The 18,809-nt window shown below is 31.9% G+C and overlaps 3 protein-coding genes and 1 non-coding gene across 4 annotated transcripts; 1 reads left to right on the top strand and 3 right to left on the bottom strand.

The window, feature by feature from the left end:
* Positions 1-73: 73 nt before the first annotated feature.
* Positions 74-4,783, bottom strand: LOC123908539. The gene is made up of 7 exons (XM_045959210.1): positions 4,411-4,783; positions 2,970-3,791; positions 2,223-2,873; positions 2,037-2,092; positions 1,753-1,912; positions 1,517-1,636; positions 74-942 (listed from the first exon to the last, which is right to left on the bottom strand). Exons 1-7 carry the CDS (start codon positions 4,480-4,482, stop codon positions 733-735), a joined length of 2,091 nt encoding a protein of 696 aa, XP_045815166.1. The 5' UTR covers positions 4,483-4,783; the 3' UTR covers positions 74-732.
* A 3,089-nt stretch (positions 4,784-7,872) lies between these two features.
* On the bottom strand, positions 7,873-9,434 carry LOC123908307 (small heat shock protein, chloroplastic-like). Its single transcript, XM_045958911.1, has 2 exons — positions 8,790-9,434; positions 7,873-8,507 (listed from the first exon to the last, which is right to left on the bottom strand). Exons 1-2 carry the CDS (start codon positions 8,965-8,967, stop codon positions 8,017-8,019), a joined length of 669 nt encoding a protein of 222 aa, XP_045814867.1. The 5' UTR covers positions 8,968-9,434; the 3' UTR covers positions 7,873-8,016.
* Positions 9,435-10,199: 765 nt separating this feature from the next.
* LOC123908306 (protein HHL1, chloroplastic) lies at positions 10,200-13,117 on the bottom strand. Its single transcript, XM_045958910.1, has 5 exons — positions 12,600-13,117; positions 11,402-11,488; positions 11,259-11,306; positions 10,759-10,896; positions 10,200-10,589 (listed from the first exon to the last, which is right to left on the bottom strand). Exons 1-4 carry the CDS (start codon positions 13,023-13,025, stop codon positions 10,759-10,761), a joined length of 699 nt encoding a protein of 232 aa, XP_045814866.1. The 5' UTR covers positions 13,026-13,117; the 3' UTR covers positions 10,200-10,589.
* Positions 12,401-12,472, top strand: TRNAP-AGG. The gene has a single exon. It is a non-coding gene; the product is annotated as a tRNA-Pro (tRNA).
* Positions 13,118-18,809: the final 5,692 nt, after the last annotated feature.

The raw sequence follows: 18,809 nt of genomic DNA, 5'->3' as shown, positions 1-18,809 counted from the left end.
GACTAACCATATAAGTTGTTTGAACTATGTTAACCATATAAATTATTGTCGAAATTTGTTGTTAAATATGTGTATAAAATTGACACAGCTCTAAAAATAAAAGGGGTAATATGAACAGAGAAGTTTACACCACCACAACAACTAATGTATGACCTTAAATTTTAAGGGTAAGGTGCTTTTAACACATTCTCAGAAAACATTTATGTACCTTAGTGCTTATGATTTGAATTGGTTAGTAGCAAAGTGGTGAAATCACTAGCAAATGTAATTTTTTTTTTTCAAAAACAAAAAACCATAGTAATTTCATTCATGCAAATTAATGCCAAATATATAGCATTATAGCATATACATGTTTCCTAGTTACCTTTAGGTATATATAGCCTTTAGGTATATAGCCTAAACCTAGTTTAGTTACAGATTTAATTTTCTAACACTGAAAGGTTCCTAGTTCAAAACTTTTTTTTTTATAATGTTCCTAGTTCAAAACTTTTTCTTTTCTTTTTATAATGTTCCTAGTTCAAAACTTATTGAAGCCTAGACATACCTAGAAAAATGAAAAGAAAAAAAGGTCTAAAAAATTTCCTACAAACTGTGAAAACATATCACGGCATGCATGAAACCTCCAAACGATCCTCTTAGAATCGAATCATAAGCAGAGTATTAACTTTCGGTATACTATCTTCGCCAGCATGTTTTTCAAAAGACAGTCTCAGGGTAATCAATTTCATGTTCTCAACGCTGAATATTTGGAGAAGCATTTTCCCATGTGGTATTTGATAATGAAGTTCCTGATTGTCTTGTTATGTTATCTTTTTCTGCAATACGTTTGGAATTATTGGTGCTGATTGGAGGCTTCCGTGAATTTCCCACGCTTTTTGTTGTACTAGAACTACAACTTGCTTGCCTCACTTGTCTTGGTGACCGGGGCAATGCAACTGATATCTGGACAAAAACAAATAAGTAAAATTGAAGATAAGAATCAATCAGAATAAAATAAAATTGCCAGTAAAATAATCACAAAAAATATCCCAGCCCAACAAACATATCGCCTGTCTTGAAATGAATAGAATGTCTAAAACAAACATCCTTCAAAATATAAATAAAAAGGCCACAACCCACTTGGGGTTGGTCGAGTGGTGTTGGCTTGGGCCCTTGGAGTATGCTCCTCTCAAGGTCTCAGGTTCGATTCCCACTGGTGCCAATTTCGGTGGGTTAAGTCCATACAGAGCAAAAAAAACTCTGGCTTTAAACGGGGCCCCCGCAAGTGGGCGGTGGGATTGGTCCACTTGGATTAGTCGGTCCTAAGGCCGGATACCAAGTTTTCAAAAAAAATAAAAAAATAAAAAATAAAAAAATAAATAAAAAGGCCACAGTTGTTAAATAGAATGATTAATAGAATGTGGCTTAAATCTGCTGATAAACATCTAGATGAATCGACAAAAGGACATTTACAGTTGTTAAATAGAATGTGGCTAACGGTGTCATTTTCAAAATCTTAAGTAACAAGTAAATATACCTTTCTAATCTGATTTTTTGGTGATTGTGATCCGCTTGGCCCATCATCATTTAGTTTGGATTTAGAGCCACTGCTCTGCGGCAAGTTCTTGTTCATCTGCTGAGTTTTAATCTGCAACAACTGAAATAGAAAAATGGAAAAGATATTATGGTGTGACCTTCAGTAGTGCCATAATGTGACCTTAAGTAGTGCCATAATGTGCATGGTTAGTGTATTGAACAGGGATAAGAACTTGCCTCTTTGCGTTTTATTGCTCTTTCTTCACTTCTGAATCTAAAAGCTGATGTTATGGTAGGGGGACGGGGGATTATTTTGGCGGTGCTTGAAGATTTCAGGCAGCTGTTCGCATTAACGGTAACATCTCCAGACACAGATTTGCTAAGTGGCCTTTCAGTCCTAACATAGTTAAATGTGACCATGTTAGCAAAATTTTCGAATGATGTAAACAGCAGAAGCTAAAGCTCATTTGCATGATATTCTAACACATTAACAGCAAAAAAATGGTTCGGAAGATAAATACCTCTTGCCCTGAGAAGGAAGAGTTGCTGGAGCTTGATTTAACAAACCATGAGATGCCTAAAGAAGGGGAAAAAATTCTTAGCAACCGGCACAATTTCTAACGAGTTCGACTTTGATTTCAATTCATGTTTATTTGTTAACCCTAAAGATAAATGTACGTAGGAACAAAGAGAGGATAAGTTAATACCTTAGTTGATTTTGGTGATGTCGCTGGATGAACTTTGGGCAGATCACAATGAATTTTTGTATATCTGTTATGTTCAATCACTGAAGTTGCTTTACTTGTCTCATCGGCACTAGAAGAGAGATTGATAGACATGTGGAGTGACCTTACAGTTGTTTTACTAGTTGTTTTACTTGGACTTTTTGGAACAATGTTCATTCCATTTCTGGGTTTAGGCATTACCGCAGCTAATTTACTTGCAATACCAGTGCCAGATGGAACATTGATTGACATGTGAAGTGATGATGCAGTCGGTCTCTTCTTCTCAACTAAGCTTCCAACTGAGTTCTTACTTGTTGAAATTCTGTTCATGCCATTTCTGGGTCGTAAAACTGCATCAGCTATTTTGCTTGTTTCACCGGTGCTAGAAGGAAGATTGATCGACGTGCGGAGTGACCGCAAAGTTAGTCTCTTCTTCTCAACTGCATCTCCAATAGCATTCTCGCGTTTCAAACTGCTGTTTATTCTGATTCTGGGTGGTAGGGCGGCAGAAGCCTTCCTTACATCACAGGAATGAGGCAGTTTGTTAACCCTAGTTTCGGCCAATGATTTTGGAGAAGAATTTTCTTCTCTTCCCTTGACTGGCAAAGCCAAAACTTCCTGACCAGTAATGCCCTGCAGAATCAAAATGACAAATATTAAAAATGGCTACAGACACAAAATTTCTCGTGTGAAGAGGAAAAAACAAAGAAAGAAAGCAAACAAAATTACAGGATCAGGCACATTCTCTTCAATGGGGATGGCAATATTCTCATGGACTTCAACATGATCAAGCTTATTAGAATTATCAACAAACGTGCAACTTTCTACATCAAGATTCATAGCATTGCAAGGATGTAGGACTTTCTCTGCTCCTTCCACCTCGGAAATGTCTAAATCATTTTCTTTGTCGTCACATTTACATTGGTTTGTATCATCACAATCAACAACTTGGTAATCAGCAGTATCTTTATTCATCTCTTCATTGATTACCTCAGTGTTTTCAGCTTCTGACTTTATCTCCAAATCATTTTCTCCAACATCGCATTTACATCGATCATCAGAATCAATAACTTGGTTATCAACAGTATCTTTATTCATCTCTTCATTGATTATCTCAATGTTGTCGGCTTCTGACTTCATCTCAAAATCATCTTGTACATCACCGAATTTACATTGGTTTGTATCATCACCACAATCAACAACATGGTTATCTTTATTTCTCTCTTCATTGGCAATCTCAATGTTGTCAGATTCTGACTTAATCTGAGCGGATGAGTCAGTACCGTTTCGTTCCAAAATTTCCGAATCAAAATTTCGATTAGCTTGAACATTTGCTTCTTCAACCAATGCAGCTGCTTTCTGGGAAGCTTTTCTCTTGTAATGAGCCTCGAAGTAGGCTCTTTTGGCTGCAACAGAACCTGGTTTGGAATATCTTTCAGCTTCCTCAACATAGCGATTACATGTGAATGCTGACCATTTCTCCCAATCCAAGCTTTCTGACATATACCTCCCAAAAGATATCGATTCACTAAGAGCACGAAGAGGGTTACCCTATTTTTTTTTTAAAAAAAACACCACTTAATATTAATATAACAAAACATCAGAGACTAAAAACTGGGAAATTGAAAACAAATTTCTAGCTATGAACATTGATAAAATAAAAACAAAACATCCTTAACAGAACAACAACATAAACATTAATGAATTTACCAGTGACATAGAAACCCAAGAGTTATTTCGATCTTCGATAAGGACAACATGAGGAGGCTAAATTATAGAATAATTAGCGACGGAAAACATAAAGTAATATCAAAAATTTGCAATGAAAATTGAAGACATTACAAACAAGATTGTTTTTTTTTAAAGGATCAAACAAGATTGTTATAATCAAACACATATACAATGATAATCATAATATTAACGCATTAACAGTTTCTTCAAAAAAAAAAAAATTAACGCATTAACAAAATATTAAGTTGCAGAAAAGATTAGAAAAACAAAATCTAGAATCAAAAAACAAAAAAAAAGCAGTTAAAGACTAAAACCAATCCCAAAAATAAAAGATAACAAATTTCTCAGTAACTAAAAAATTCAAAACAAACCCATTAAAATTGAACAAATGGGCACAACAAAATCGAGATAAAGATGAGATTTTGAAACGAAAACTAACCTCGTGTGTTACGCAACTAGTTTCTGTAGGAGTTGAGAAAGAACGAACAAGACAAGTTGAAGATTCAGCCATAACTGAAAACAGTTAACAAAAATAACAAACAGAAAAACACAGTATTTGTTTCTCTACAAACGCATTCAAGAGAGTGAAATTGAAACTTTATGAAAAAAAAATGATGAATGAAATTGAAACTATTTCACTAGGCTCCTTCTTGAAACGTTACTGAATTGTGGTTTTTATTTGAGTATGAATTTTTTCTGTGTAGCATTGATTATTAATTAATAATTTTGTTAAAAAATAATAATTTTTATTATTAATTAATAATTACTATATAATTAATCATATATAAGGTAAGTTGTTTTTCTAGGTGTGGTGGTGGATCCAACTTTGCACTTAGTAACGTCTAGTTTTTCATATTTTCCTTTCTTTTATACTTATAGCCGTTAGATTTTATTTTGGTCAACTTGGTGGTAATTGCATTTGAATGACAACAACAAAAAAAGGTTATATAAAAGACTTTTTCAGAAATAAATAAGGTCAAAATAATATGGGAGATGCTTAGATAAAAAAAAAAAAAAAAGGTTAATAGCTCTTTACCCCTGTAATGTTGGTGATTTTTGTTTTACCCCGTTGTAAAATTATTTTTTTCTTTTACCCTCTGCAATTTAAAGATTTTTTGTTTTTAGACCCTCACTGCACATGGCTTGCCTACATGTCAAATTATTTTGTTTTTGATTTTTTTAATGCTAGTTAGATATTCCCTTTTTTATTAAAACAAAAATATATATTAAATTTCCTTTAATAAAAAACTGAAATACAAAATAAAAAATTGATACGTTCATCTTTCTCCTTGTTCCATAGAAACCCAGAACAACTTGCTCCTTCATCTAACAACATTCCTCCTGAAGTAAAAACCCAGAAAATGAAAATTTATTCTTCATCTAACAACAAAAAACATTAAAACGACAACCACCAAGAGCAAAGATAGTTGCAGCAAGAGGAACAATTGAATCATTCCCTTGAGGCAAATCCAAAACACCAAATGAAACATTTTTCTACAAAATCCTTAACGAACAGATTTGCAAAACTGAAAATCATAACACACAAACATTAATCGAACCCTAAAACACCAAAAACAACACAAATCGAAATTAATGAACAGATTATGATGAATAAGATCTGCCATCGATTTCGTTTTCGTTGTCGTCGCTGTTGATTTCGTGGTATGAATTTGGGTTAGTGGCATGGATCTCTATTTTGATGGTGAAAGGAACATCACAAATCAAAATTAAACCCCAGAAAATGGTGGTGGTGGTGCGAACGCTTGCGAGAAACAGAAGGAACGCGTGAGAGAGAGAGAGAGAGAGAGAGAGAGAGAGAGAGAGAGAGAGAGAGAGAGAGAGAGAGAGAGAGAGAAGAAGAAGAAGGTAAATCAAAGAAGATGGAGAAGATGTGACAAGATGAAAAGGTAGGTTCGAGGAATGTTGTTGTTAGATGAAGGAGCAAAATTTTAAACAGAGGGAATGCTCTGGGTTTCTATGGAACAACGAGAAAGATGAATGTTTTAATTTTATTTTGTATATTTCAATTTTTTTTGATTTGTTAAAAAAGGAAATTTAATATTTTTTTGTGTTAATGAAAGAGGGAATATCCAGCTAGCATTAAAAAAATATTAAAAATAAAATAATTTGACATGTAGGCAAGTCATGTCATCTAAATGTCCAGTCAGATATTTACATGTGCAGTGAGGGTCTAAAAACAAAAAAACTTTGAATTGCAGGGGGGTAAAAGCAATTTTTTTTTACAGGGGTGTAAAGCAAAAATCACCAACATTACAGGGGGTAAAAAACTATTAACCAAAAAAAAGGTTAGATAAAAGACTTAGGGCTCGTTTGGCCTAGCTTTTTTTAGAGCTTATGCAATATAAATTAGGTTTTATGCTATTTTATAAGTTCACACTAGTGAAAATTGTAATTTTATAAGCTATTTTATCATAAACTACCTTGACAAACTTATAATAATATATAAAAATTGCATAAGTTGTTTGCATTAGCTCTAAAAAAAGCTAGGTCAAACGAGTCCTTAAATTGTGAAGATGGATTCAGAGTTGATGATAAATGTTTTTTTATTGATTTTGAATTTTATAAAAAAAAGTATAGATTTGAATAGGAAAATGTTATTTATTATAATTTACTATGATCAACTTTGTGAAAAATGAGAAAGGATCCTCTCATATTGGAAAAAAAATTTGAGAAAATAATGTCGGGATCTAAACTATTGAATTTAAAATATAGAATAATATTTTTAAATTTAAAAGAAATGGTGTAAAATTGATCAATAGTTGAAACGTGAAAATTGAGATGATCCATTCTCGTGAAAAATTACAAATGTGTATTCTTTTCTTAACTTCACTTTTACTTTTTTTTTTTTTTATAAATTATAGTTGAAACTTTGACTAGTCTCTTATAAAAGTAACACATGAGTCTTTGTGAGTTTTATGATGATAGTCTTTGTGTGATATTAATGTTCGACTCCTATTTTCTTTCAATAAAATAGGGTTAGCCGCCACCCATTTTTTCATAATTTTTCCCACTTTTCATTCTTTCACCATAAGGGGTAGTTTTTGGCAATTTTTTTTTTGGCCTAAAATCACACTCAACACCGTAACGGCCCGTTTGGTGTGCATGATAGGATAAAAATAGGATATGATAAGAAGGTAGATAAAGATATGATAGGATAGTGACATGATAAACATATATCATGTCATGTGTTTGATGCACATAGGATAATAAAGATAATATCATTATTTTATTATATCCTGTGTTTTGTGCGCACTTGATATGGACATGATAAAATACATGTTTTTTTTGTTTTATTTTTGAAAAGGCCGATAAAATACATGTTATATATGTGCACAAGCTCGGGTTTGAACCCAGGACACTCCACTTATTCATCTTTAAGGTGAATTTTCTAGCCACTAGCCTACTTGAAGAAAAAAAAAATGCCAGATGTAGGACAAAAATATGGTGAAATAATAAAATAAAATAAAGTTGATCAAAGTGGCACTTACAAGATTCGAAGACACATGTTGTTGTTTCCATGTGGCAGGTTTAGCAAATCCTATATCAGGTTGTTAACCCAACTTAAAATAAGGATTATAATAACAAAGGAGTAACAAGATAAAATAAGAAATTGGTTTATTTTATCATATCCTATTGATGCACCAAACAAGAGATTTAAGTAGGATAAGATAATTCTATCATATATGTCGCTAAACATCAAGCCCAAAACTTTAGTTAAGCTAAAAGAGATCATGTCATCTCATTTAAAATATAAAATTTTAGAAGGTTTAAGTTTTAATGGTCGTGAGGTTTTTTTTTTTATTTTGACAAATGTGTTGTGAGGTTTGGATTGGTTGTTTGTAAGCATTAGATATTATTTTGATATAGTAAGCATTTGATATTAGGTGCTATAAATAACACTCAAGAATTTCTCATTCAAACATATTCTCCATACATAAAGGGTACTAAAAACTCTAACCAAATCTAAACATATACATAAAAAATCACAAAAAATCTAATTAACAAGACCACATAAAAATATGAATTATTGAACACTAATATCAACTACTTTGGAATAACTAATAGCCTTAGGAATAGTTATGTAAAGAACACCATCCTTAACCTCTGCCTTAATACTCTCAAACTGCACATTCTCAGGCAAAGCAATTCTGCTACTATATCTTCCATAGCTCTTTGACCATTCTTCATCATCTTCTTCTCTATTCTGTGGCAGAGTACTCTGTTTCTTCTTTGGCTCCTTCTCAGCTTTTACCACCAACATCTTCTCTTCCACCCAAACTTTCACGTCCTCTTTGTTCATACCAGGCATATCAAACCTCATCTTGTATTCACTTTCTCCTACTTTAATCTCCCATGGTGTTCTTCCTCTTCTTCGATACCCGCCAGCTCCTTCACTCGGAAGTGGTGATGATGGCCACTCAATTGTGCTCATTGCAAATGGATCTTCCATCATTCTTTCCATTGTTTCCATCATCTCATGCACTGTCTTTGCTGTAGGAAATCTATCCCATAGTCCTGTTATTTTATATATGTGCAATGTTAATTATATACACACTATAGTTTTTTTTTTACAATCGATATTCGGCCCACTGCCCACTGGACTGCCTAATCTAATTTGGTGGCCAGTTCTGGCATAAAGTGGGTTCAACCCCCTCCTGATCGCAGTCGTGGGAGATCAAACCGTGATCCTCCTACCAAGTCTAGCGTCAATCACCACTAGACCAACTAATGATCGGTTATACACACTATAGTTATCATAAATTCATAATTAAAGATCAATTAATTAAGGACAATTACCTATAGGGGGGGAAGGAACAAGTCTCTTTTTGTGTGATCTTGAGAAATTGTCGAGTTTTTCTCTTGCGTCCCCTGCCACGGCTCTGACTCTGAGGGGTTTCAAATGGGGTGATCTTCTTGAAGTCTTGGAAATTATGGCGAGGTTAAGAGCTAGATTTGAGGATAAAGAGTGTGCCATTTTCTTTAGATACAAATATCACAAGTATTAAATGTTACTTGTATTTTTATGAAGTACTATATAAGTTTAGTTTGTGAAATATATACAAGTTTGGGAATGAATGATGGAGGGTTCTTCTGGAAAGCACGATCAGTTGGTGGGGACCTGAGGTCATGTAAATGTAGCATTCAACTATCCAGAATTTTTCAGAACCAGACATATATTATTATAGAGAATCAGTTGAAGTCATAGGAATATAGTAGGATAGTTACAATATGATATGATGATGAATGTGAGATAAAGCTTAACCTGTTAAATGAAAGGTTGAACTTGCATGTACCACAACTTAATTTTGTGGTTAATTTAGGCTTGTATTTGGATTGATGGATTAATAAGTTTGCCACTTCCCACATTCCTTAATTATATGGTTCATAGAAAAGCTAGCTGACGTTGGTTGAATATATATGCCATACTTTGTCTTCTACTGACATTTTTTGCAGTTTCTCCATCATAAATCATTCCCTATTCAGACATTCTAAAACACAAAACATATACATAGATTTAGAGCATTTCTAGTGGCAATCACATGCGTATGTTCAAGATGAGATTCTTAATTTAGTATGTTTTATGCTGTTATATAAAAATACTGTAAAAAGTACAACAACTATTAACAATGCAAATGTTTTAGAGGTTCAACTGGGTCTCTTAACTCTAAAATGTGTCATTTTAATCCTTGAAGTTAAATCTGTTAATACAAATTAATTCTTTCTGTTAAAATGTTAACAATATTAGTCAAAATATAGAGCAGTTGGGGTCAAAGACTATGAAGTTGGTCTCATGAGAAATGGTTTTTGCGGTGAGAGCCTGAAAGACACCTTCCATACGGCGGTGGTTGTCGTGTGTGAAGGCTAACAATATATAGTGCTTACAAAATAGAGCACGAGTATCTGCAATGGATTATGATTTTGATGCAGTGGTTCATCATAGAGGAGATTTTGTTAGCCTAGCAAACCTGTATTACTAATAGTTCGTAATGTTACAGTTAAACCAGATTGAAAACCAAGTTGGATTGGTTTAGATTTAACTAAAACATTGCGATCTTTTAACCAAACCTAAACCAATGAATTTTGGTTGGATCGGATAATGAGTTTGACCACCCGTGAACACCTCTAAAAATACATTTTTGAGATTTAAGAGACCAAATTGAATCTAAAAAATAAGGGACAAAAAAGTGTTTAAGCCTAAAACTCATATGATCAACAAAATGAATTCCTTTGAAATAAAATGCATGAATGCCAATATTACAACAAGTAATTTGTACAGCAGATCCATAAATCTCTTGAAGTAAAAATGATGCCATTACATGATCATCCCACAAGCTATCCGTGATTCCGTACCAATGTGAATCAAAACATAAATTAGTAACCAGCGCCATAAAGGTGGTATTCATTCATCAGAACATAAAATTATGTGTTTGGTGCAGGTATAAAGAACAAAACAAGAGTATCACTTGTTGTGCAAAGAAAGCAGACATTAACCAATCTACAAACAGCATGAAGCTTGCTTTCTAAACCTCATGTGGCTCCAAGCAGCACATAACAATTCAAGCAAATTGTTTCCTCATATAGTTTCATCTTTTAACCCTGGCATTAGCACAAAAATAATTTAAAATGTTAGAAATTTTAAAAAGTAACCTACCGTCATCAAATATGTGGCATCAAGAGATTTGGAAAAGAAAAATATAGATGAAATTTTTTCCTTTGACAAGCACATTTGAGAGTTGTTGTTTAGGCAAAAAGACGTAAAACTCACTTAATTTCTTCTTCTGGATCTTTTCTTTGACCCATCTGTATCGTCAAACGATGTTATATCGCGAAAGGTCCCCTTTACATCTTTGAAAAAGTCTTTCACTTTATCAGCTACGGTTTTTAGTTTATCTGGTGTAGGAAGCTGCAAAACGGATATATAAATAAACACAACAATATATCAATAGGACTAGAATGCATCCAAAAATATTGCTCCTCGACATTTGGTAAAAGAAACCTTACAATTAAGTAGGAAACTAATAAATTTTTTATAATGCAGACAATGACAAATCTACAAGCTAATGATACTAATACTTTACATATTTTAGTGCAAATTTATTAAAATGAAAAGTTGCATGAACAACTAGGGTTCTTTGGTGTATTTGTCGAACATATATGTCTCTAATGCAGTATAAGGTTTGAAAATCGTTAAAATTTCAGCAAAATTTCTGTTAGCAATATTACTTTTATGATTGTGATAAAGAACAAACAAGTCAAGAATATCACCTCAATAACATTACTGGTAGAAAGTGCAGCTCTTACATTACCATTCTCCTGCAAATCATCATCAGAAAAAGTTTATAAACAAAAGAAAAAGTCTCCCGGAATTCATCTTCAATTATATATCTAGGGAAATATAGGAACATTACAACAAGTTTGTAGCCATATCTGAATTTAGTAGCTGACTTTAGCACACGAAATTGTTTGATTGCAGATTCCTGTATCTCCTTCTCATCCTGTTTAAATTGAAGCAAGCAGTGCCGGTGAGTAAGAAATACAAGGATCATGCATAAAAAAGAAAGCACAAACCCAGCATCATGAATATATAGGAATTCCATAAAGGTTAATAAGAGCTCAAACTCATCAATTTTTTAGCGCCAATACTTATGATCGACGGTGTGTCTGGTGTCCAACACATGCCATTCTATCAAATATATACCAATATCAACATATTAGTCCCGTGTTCGGTGTTTGTGTCAGAGCTCATCAACAATTATACCAACAATGATTGGACATACCATTGCTATAATGCTATCCACAATGGTAAAGAACATTTACCGATTTATATATCGGATCGTATGGTAGGCCATAAATTGGGAGAATTTTCATCTACTCAAAACTTTAGGAGGCATACCAAAAATGACACCAAATCTTGTTGTTGACCTTAGTTTTTCTAAGGTGAATTTTATAATAAAACGGGGTATATATAAAACATGACATTCAATCTCTTCCTTGAGCGTGGAGCTAAGGGTTAAAAAGTTGAAGGTTCAAGGTTCAAGCCGTGACAAGGAGAAAAAAATAACTAACATAACCTAGATTTTACCAATTTTCTAGCTAAGTCATGTACCATCTAATTACAACTCACAATGTATTTTCATACAATTTTTTTATTTTTTTTTGTCAATCCACCTTAAGAGTGAATTAGTGGAGTGTCCCGAGTTCGAACTAGGGCTCCTACACATATAGTGTGATATACCTGAGCTAAGCTCACAGGAACTTTCATACAAATATTTTACTCTGGTTCTGCTACGTCACATAAATGTGAATCAAATGCCATATGCTATATATAATAATATATACTATACTATATCAAAAGTCAAACCAAAGTATCATTCATTTCCAAACGACACAAATAGCTTCATATAAAAGGGCATTTGGTCTAGTGGTATGATTCTCGCTTAGGGTGCGAGAGGTCCCGAGTTCAATTCTCGGAATGCCCCCCCATATTTTTTTTTTCTTTTTTGAACAATTATTTCAAGAAATAAAAAAAAAAAATGATGCAAAATGCATTAATTAATCTTCCATTAATTAGAGGAGAATTAGGGAAGAAAAAGGAAAACAGCATACTCTGTAGATAACAGCAGCAAGATTTCTAGCAAGTGTATCCTTATAAATATATTTGCCAAGAAAATTATCTTTAGCAGCAACCATAATTTTAGCAGTAGTACCACCAGAAACAATACTAAGAGGATACCAAATATAAAGCTCATCCATACGAATGAAAACCACGAATTTCGGATTACCATCATCTTCAATTTTAGGTAAAGGAGGAGGTGGAGGTGGACGTTGATATTTACCAGAAGACATCATTCCTTTTTTACCCTTAGCTTCAACAACCAAAACATGTCGTCGTTGTTGTTGAGTTCTTCGGCTGGTTTGTAATCTTGGAATTGAAAAGAGTGAGTGGTTCAGTGATGAATCGTTGAAGAATCTGGAAGATGAACTTGAGAGAGGTGGAAGAACGAGTGCGTTCAATGACATTGCTGCTTCCATGCGTTTGGTTTGTAACTGACTCAACTAACTGGATAGGGTAGTGAGAGATATAGAGAGAGAGATGGAGGATTATGAAATTATTATCCCAATGTAATCTATTAAAAAAATGAATTTAATTTATACACCATCATCAGAATAAAGTTATTTTACACATGCGTCTAAGAATATAATTCTTCCGTCTCAAATCTTTAGTCCTTATTTTTTTTAGTTTTGTCCCGAAACTTTAGTCATTTTAAGAAATCAATGCATATTGAGTGATATTTTACCATTTGCACTCTTACTAAAGTTAAAATATTAATTAAATATATTTTCTCTTTCTTAATAAAGTAAGAATAAAAATGACATGGTGAGGTCCCTATGAGCTTAGCTCAATTGGTTGGGACATCAGCATTTTATATGCAGGAGCCAGGGTTCGAACCCTGGACACTCCACTTATCCATCTTTAAAGGTGGAATTTCAAGCCACTAGGCTACCTGACCAAAAAAAAATGACATGGTGAGAACTTGGCTACCCATTCTATAAGATTGGGTTAGGTAGCTCATCCTAAGTGTCTTAAGTGTATTGGTCCACCAAAATATGTTTTATAATATTATTATAATATAGTTAATTTTCAATTGTTACCACACAACTTTTAACAATTGCAAATACACATGTTCCAATTCATGTTTTCTATCCTTCTCTTCCATTTTATTTTATTTTTGCTTATTATTCATCATTCTCTTCCATTTTCTTCCTCTTGATATGCATTTTTAAGGATTCTCAAAAATCTCTTTTTACTTCTTCTTCTCTAAATGCATCTCTTTCTTCTTACCAAAATTTTTCTCTTGCATAATGGGTAATATGATTCATGTATCAAATTTGAGTATTTTGTTCTTCATATTTTGTCGGATTTTGATTTTTAAGTATTTGATTTTTTTTTTAAGTATTTGATTTAACACATTTTAATTTGAAATTAAAATCAGAAATATATTAGAAATGATTTGTATGATGTTTCTGACTTATTAGTTGTGGTTTTTTATGATAAAATTGGCCTGCAATAACTGGATCTAAATCTGTGGCGCTAGAGGTTGAAGATGAACCGTGTGTTTTTGTTCTGTTGTTGCTTATAATGTATATATATAATAGGAAACTAATGAAACGCATAACAAGGATGCTTGGCGTAGTGGTTACTGATTACCTTATGCAAGTAATGGGTTGTTGGTTCAAGCCTTGTAAAAGGCAATTTTTTTATAGTAACATTATTTTATTTTCAACTATTTGCTTTGAGTTCAATCCTTTGGTTAAAACTTTTTTTTTCTTTTCAATTTTTTAATTTCTTTTTTAAAAAGTAATTAGATTTGTTCCTTTTTTTTACACATTAGATTTTATTAAAAACTAATTAGATTTGTACCTCTCTGTCCACGATTGGTGCGATGGACGCGCAGAAAAAGCCCAAACCAGTTATAAAACTATAAATAGAGTCTTCCTCCTTTACTATTATTCATTCAGAAATATTCAGAGACATTGAATATTCACAAGAGAGTTAGGAGAATTCTAAAGAGGAGGCCAAGGAACTCCAAGAACAATAAGGTTCTTTCCTTTCTGTCTTTGTAATTTATTTTTCCTAGGTTAGGTGGAGTCGAGGAACTCCCTTACGAATGTTTGGTTTTGTATTTTGTACAATTTGGGTATAAATTCAATTGTTTCTGTTTTCAAACTCCTTTATCGTCTGGTTTTATATTTATTTTAATATTAATCACGTTAGAATAAAATCTAAGGACCTAATGGATATCGCATAGGAAACGAAGCTAGTAATCCCGAACGAAGGACGGTGTGCTAAGGTCCAACATGAGACCATTAAATTCAGTATCTGAGGTCTTAGTATAGGATTAAAAAGAACGATAATTTCTACCTGAGGCAGAGTTAGGACTAGTTAAAGGCACACATGACAGCTTATGGCACATGGAGCCACTAAGGTAATGATACCAACGTTTTTAACAAAAAAGTGGAACCTGGGGCGATGAAACTTAAATAGAGTAAGGGTAACCACTAATTAGGCTCTTAACAGTTTGTAATAAAAATAAGGAACGATTGTTTCTTGACCTATTTTTAATAGTCTAATTCCTAATAGAGTGAGACAAGGGAATAACCACCAAGCAGGAGTAAGGGAGGGATCCGACCACACTTAACCACCCCGTGTGGTCACACACACAATATTTACTTTTCTTGTCATTTATTTTTTGTCTTTAATTTCCTGTCATTTACTATTACCCGCAAAGATACCTTTCAAACAAACAAAGCGAAGACAACTATCCATTTTCCTAAGTGAAACTAGTAATTTTGGCACAATCCCTGTGGAGAACGATAAACTTATCACTTTATTACTTGGTAGCGATTCTGTGCACTTGCAGAGTCGACCGTCATACTACCTACTACTACTTTGGTAGTACTCACTCCGTTCCATATTATAAGCAAACAAAATCACTTTTTTACGAGATAATTTAATGTCTAATAAAAAATGTTTAAAAAAATACTTGATAAAAATAAAATTCAAATTAGTCTCTGACATTTTTATATCGGGGACATATTAGTCCTTCGGTTATAACAAATATAAAACTAATTTATCCCTAATATGAAAATGCCAGGGACTAAATTTTTCCGTCAGAAATTTGCGATGGATCAAAATGTGTCTTCAATCTTAATTAAATTAAATTTTGATAATTGCGAGACAACACAAACAGTCCGATCAATCACGAGGATATAGATAAGATCGAAACCTATGGATTGAAACCAAAATCTTAGACGTATTCATGTTATTGTTTCTATAATTTTTTCTTTCTATAATTTTAGTTTTATTTACTAAGCTTTCTATAATATTTTTTGTTGTTTTTTTATTTTTATTTTTTAAGCATAGATTCATATATAATCTTGTTATTTTTTTTTTGATAATTTGTTTTAATACTTTCTATAACCTTTTTAATGTTTATTTTTTTTTCTATATTTTTTTATGCATAGATGCATATTTTTAAATATTTTTATTTACTAAAATTTTTAAAATATTTTTATTGTTTTTGTTTTGTTATAATTTTATGCATAGACTAAACTAACTTTACTATGAAACTTTACTATGATAAAGAAATTCAAAAAAATTCATGAGACGATCTAGACCGTTTAATATATTACTTAAATGGACAAACAATTGAAAATATTTGAATTTCGACAATCGAACATTTCAATCTCGTTAATTTAAAATTCGAATTTATAATTAATTGTTAGTCTAAGTTAGTTAGTTTTTTTTTTGGTGATAGAAGAAATGGTAAACTATTGGAAACTCACACACATAAAGTGGAGGACCGAAGTTCAAACATCGATTACAGTGTCCGACACTAGCAATCTCAACATTTTTGTCAATTGAACTATAATTTATGGACAGTCCAAATTAACTTTTTTTTTTTTTAAAAAAAAGGAACAAATCTAATTAGTTTTAAAAAATAGATTAATAAAATTGAACAAAAAAAAAGGTTTAACCAAAGGATTGAACCCAAAGGAATACCAAAAAAAAAAAAAAAGGATTGAACCCAAAGAGTTGAGATCCTCTCCATTTCTTATGTTTTTCATTTCTTCCATTACCAAAGTTTTTAAATATTTTGGGATGTATAAATGACATTTGAACTCACTTGATGTCACATTTTTGTATTTATATTCCCAAAACTATATAATAATGGAGGAAATGGAAAGAATTAAAAATGAAGAGGATCCTAACTCGAACCCAAATCCAATAGTTTAAAAGAAAATAAAGTTGGCATAAAAAAATTGCCTTCAACAAGGCTTGGACCCACAACCATTGCTTGATTAAGGCAATCATTAACCACCGCACCAAGCATCCTTGTTATGCCATTAATTAGTTTCCTACGATATATATACATTATAAACATCAACAAAAAAAGAAAAACGGTTCATCTCCATCCTCTAGCCGCCGCAGATTTAGTTCCGGTTGTTGCAAGGCAATTTTATCATAAAAAACCACAATTAATAACTCAGAAACATCATACAAATCATTTCTAATGTATTTCTGATTTTAATTTCAATTAAAAATGTGTTAAATCAAATACTAAAAATCAAAATCTGAAAAAATATGAAGAACAAAAACTCATATTTGCTAAAGAACTACTCAAATTTGTTGAAGAAAATACCCAGATTTGATACCTAAATCATATTACCCATTATAAAAGAGAAAAATTTTGATAAGAAGAAAGAGATGCATTTTGAGAAGAAGAAGTAAAAAGAGAATTTTGAGAATCCTTAAGATGCATATCAAGAGGAAGAAGATGGAAGAGAATGATGAATAATAAGCAAAAAAAAAAAAAAAAAATGGAACAGAAGGATAGAAAACATGAATTGGAACATGTGTGTATTTGCAATTGTTAAAAGTTATGTGGTAACAATTGAAAATTAACTATATTCTAATAATATTATAAAACATATTTTGGTGGACCAATACATTTAAGACACTTAGGATGGGCTACATGACTCAATCTTATAGAATGGGTAGTTAAGAATTTGCCAAATGACATTAGTAATCATTTCTTAATCTCCGTGCAAAACTCCATCTTATTCTTAATAACTAAAATTAAACTTTCTAAAATACACTACTATTATCAGATACCTCAAACTCATGGTAAAATATATTTTATTTTCTCCTATCAGAATAATCATAGTTTATTAAAGACTTAATTAGTTTTTTGGTCTCTTAAAGACATTTTAGGTTTCACAATGGTCCCTTAAAGAAAAAAAGGTCTGGATTGGTCCCTTAAAGACACGTTCGTTTCTCAATTGGTCCTTTCCGTCAATTTTTTACAAAAAACATTAGTTTTAGTTGACTGAATTGTGGATGTCATTAAGTGTAAGTGGTCCACCAAAAACCTTATTAATTTTTAAAATTTTAACCATTTAAATTTTTTGTTATATTTGGAGTTAAAATTTAACGGAAATGACCAATATGACAACATATATGTCTTTGAGGGACCAATCCGGACATTTTTTTCTTTAAGTGACCAATCCGAGCCTTTTTTTTCTTTAAGGGACTATTGTGAAACCTAAAATGTCTTTAAGGGACCAATAGACTAATTAAGCCTTTATTAAATGATGTGATAATATATAATTAGATGTATTTGTGAAAAATCTTTACATTAACGGTGCAAAATAATTAAATTTAAAATAAACAATTTTTTTTTGAAAATGCCATATACACGTGGAGGATGGAGAGGCATACACACCATTAGTCCCGATCATCACGTTGAACACTGAAATAAATTAAGAAGATTTCCTTTCAATTTTTATTTTTTTTGTACATAGAATTCCTTTCAATTTTTTTTTAAAATAAATATAACTATTATGTATATCTATATCTATATCTATATTTCTATTATGTATATGTACATCTATATATAAAGAAGATATAAAAAAAATTTGTGTGGACTTTTCATAATATCAACAATACCCGACATGTCTCTTTTTTTGTGAGTAGCAAATTTTTTTTATTAACAAACTCACCATATAAAGCGTGTCTCTTTTTTTTTTTTACATAAGCTTACATAATAAACACAGATAAGCGCAGAATATATAAGTTTTGATGTGGATTTTTCATAATACCAACAATACCCTTGATTTTTTTTTAGTAACAACAAAAATATTTTATTAACAAATTCACCATAACATAAAGCACATCTTTTTTTTTTAGCAGAAAAAATCTTTGAAAAAATCTTTTATTAACAAACTGATCATAACTTAAGGCATATTTTTTTT

This window comes from Trifolium pratense, linkage group LG2 (genome assembly GCF_020283565.1).
Source record: "Trifolium pratense cultivar HEN17-A07 linkage group LG2, ARS_RC_1.1, whole genome shotgun sequence".
NCBI lineage: Eukaryota > Viridiplantae > Streptophyta > Magnoliopsida > Fabales > Fabaceae > Trifolium > Trifolium pratense.
The sequence above is the reverse complement of the archived record's forward strand: the minus strand, read 5'-3'. Positions and strand labels throughout refer to the sequence as shown.

Excerpts from the sequence above, each read along its gene's own strand:
- LOC123908539 (XM_045959210.1), bottom strand. The coding sequence starts at position 4,482 with ATGGCTGAATCTTCAACTTGTCTTGTTCGTTCTTTCTCAACTCCTACA. Across the intron at positions 1,913-2,036 it reads CTTCCTTCTCAGGGCAAGAG|GACTGAAAGGCCACTTAGCA; the intron begins GTATTTATCTTC and ends TAACTATGTTAG. Across the intron at positions 943-1,516 it reads CAAAAAATCAGATTAGAAAG|ATATCAGTTGCATTGCCCCG; the intron begins GTATATTTACTT and ends GTTTTTGTCCAG.
- LOC123908307 (XM_045958911.1), bottom strand. The coding sequence starts at position 8,967 with ATGGCACACTCTTTATCCTCAAATCTAGCTCTTAACCTCGCCATAATT. Across the intron at positions 8,508-8,789 it reads TGTTCCTTCCCCCCCTATAG|GACTATGGGATAGATTTCCT; the intron begins GTAATTGTCCTT and ends ATAAAATAACAG.
- LOC123908306 (XM_045958910.1), bottom strand. The coding sequence starts at position 13,025 with ATGGAAGCAGCAATGTCATTGAACGCACTCGTTCTTCCACCTCTCTCA. Across the intron at positions 11,489-12,599 it reads TTGCTGCTGTTATCTACAGA|GATGAGAAGGAGATACAGGA; the intron begins GTATGCTGTTTT and ends CAATTTAAACAG. Across the intron at positions 11,307-11,401 it reads GATATGGCTACAAACTTGTT|GAGAATGGTAATGTAAGAGC; the intron begins GTAATGTTCCTA and ends GATGATTTGCAG.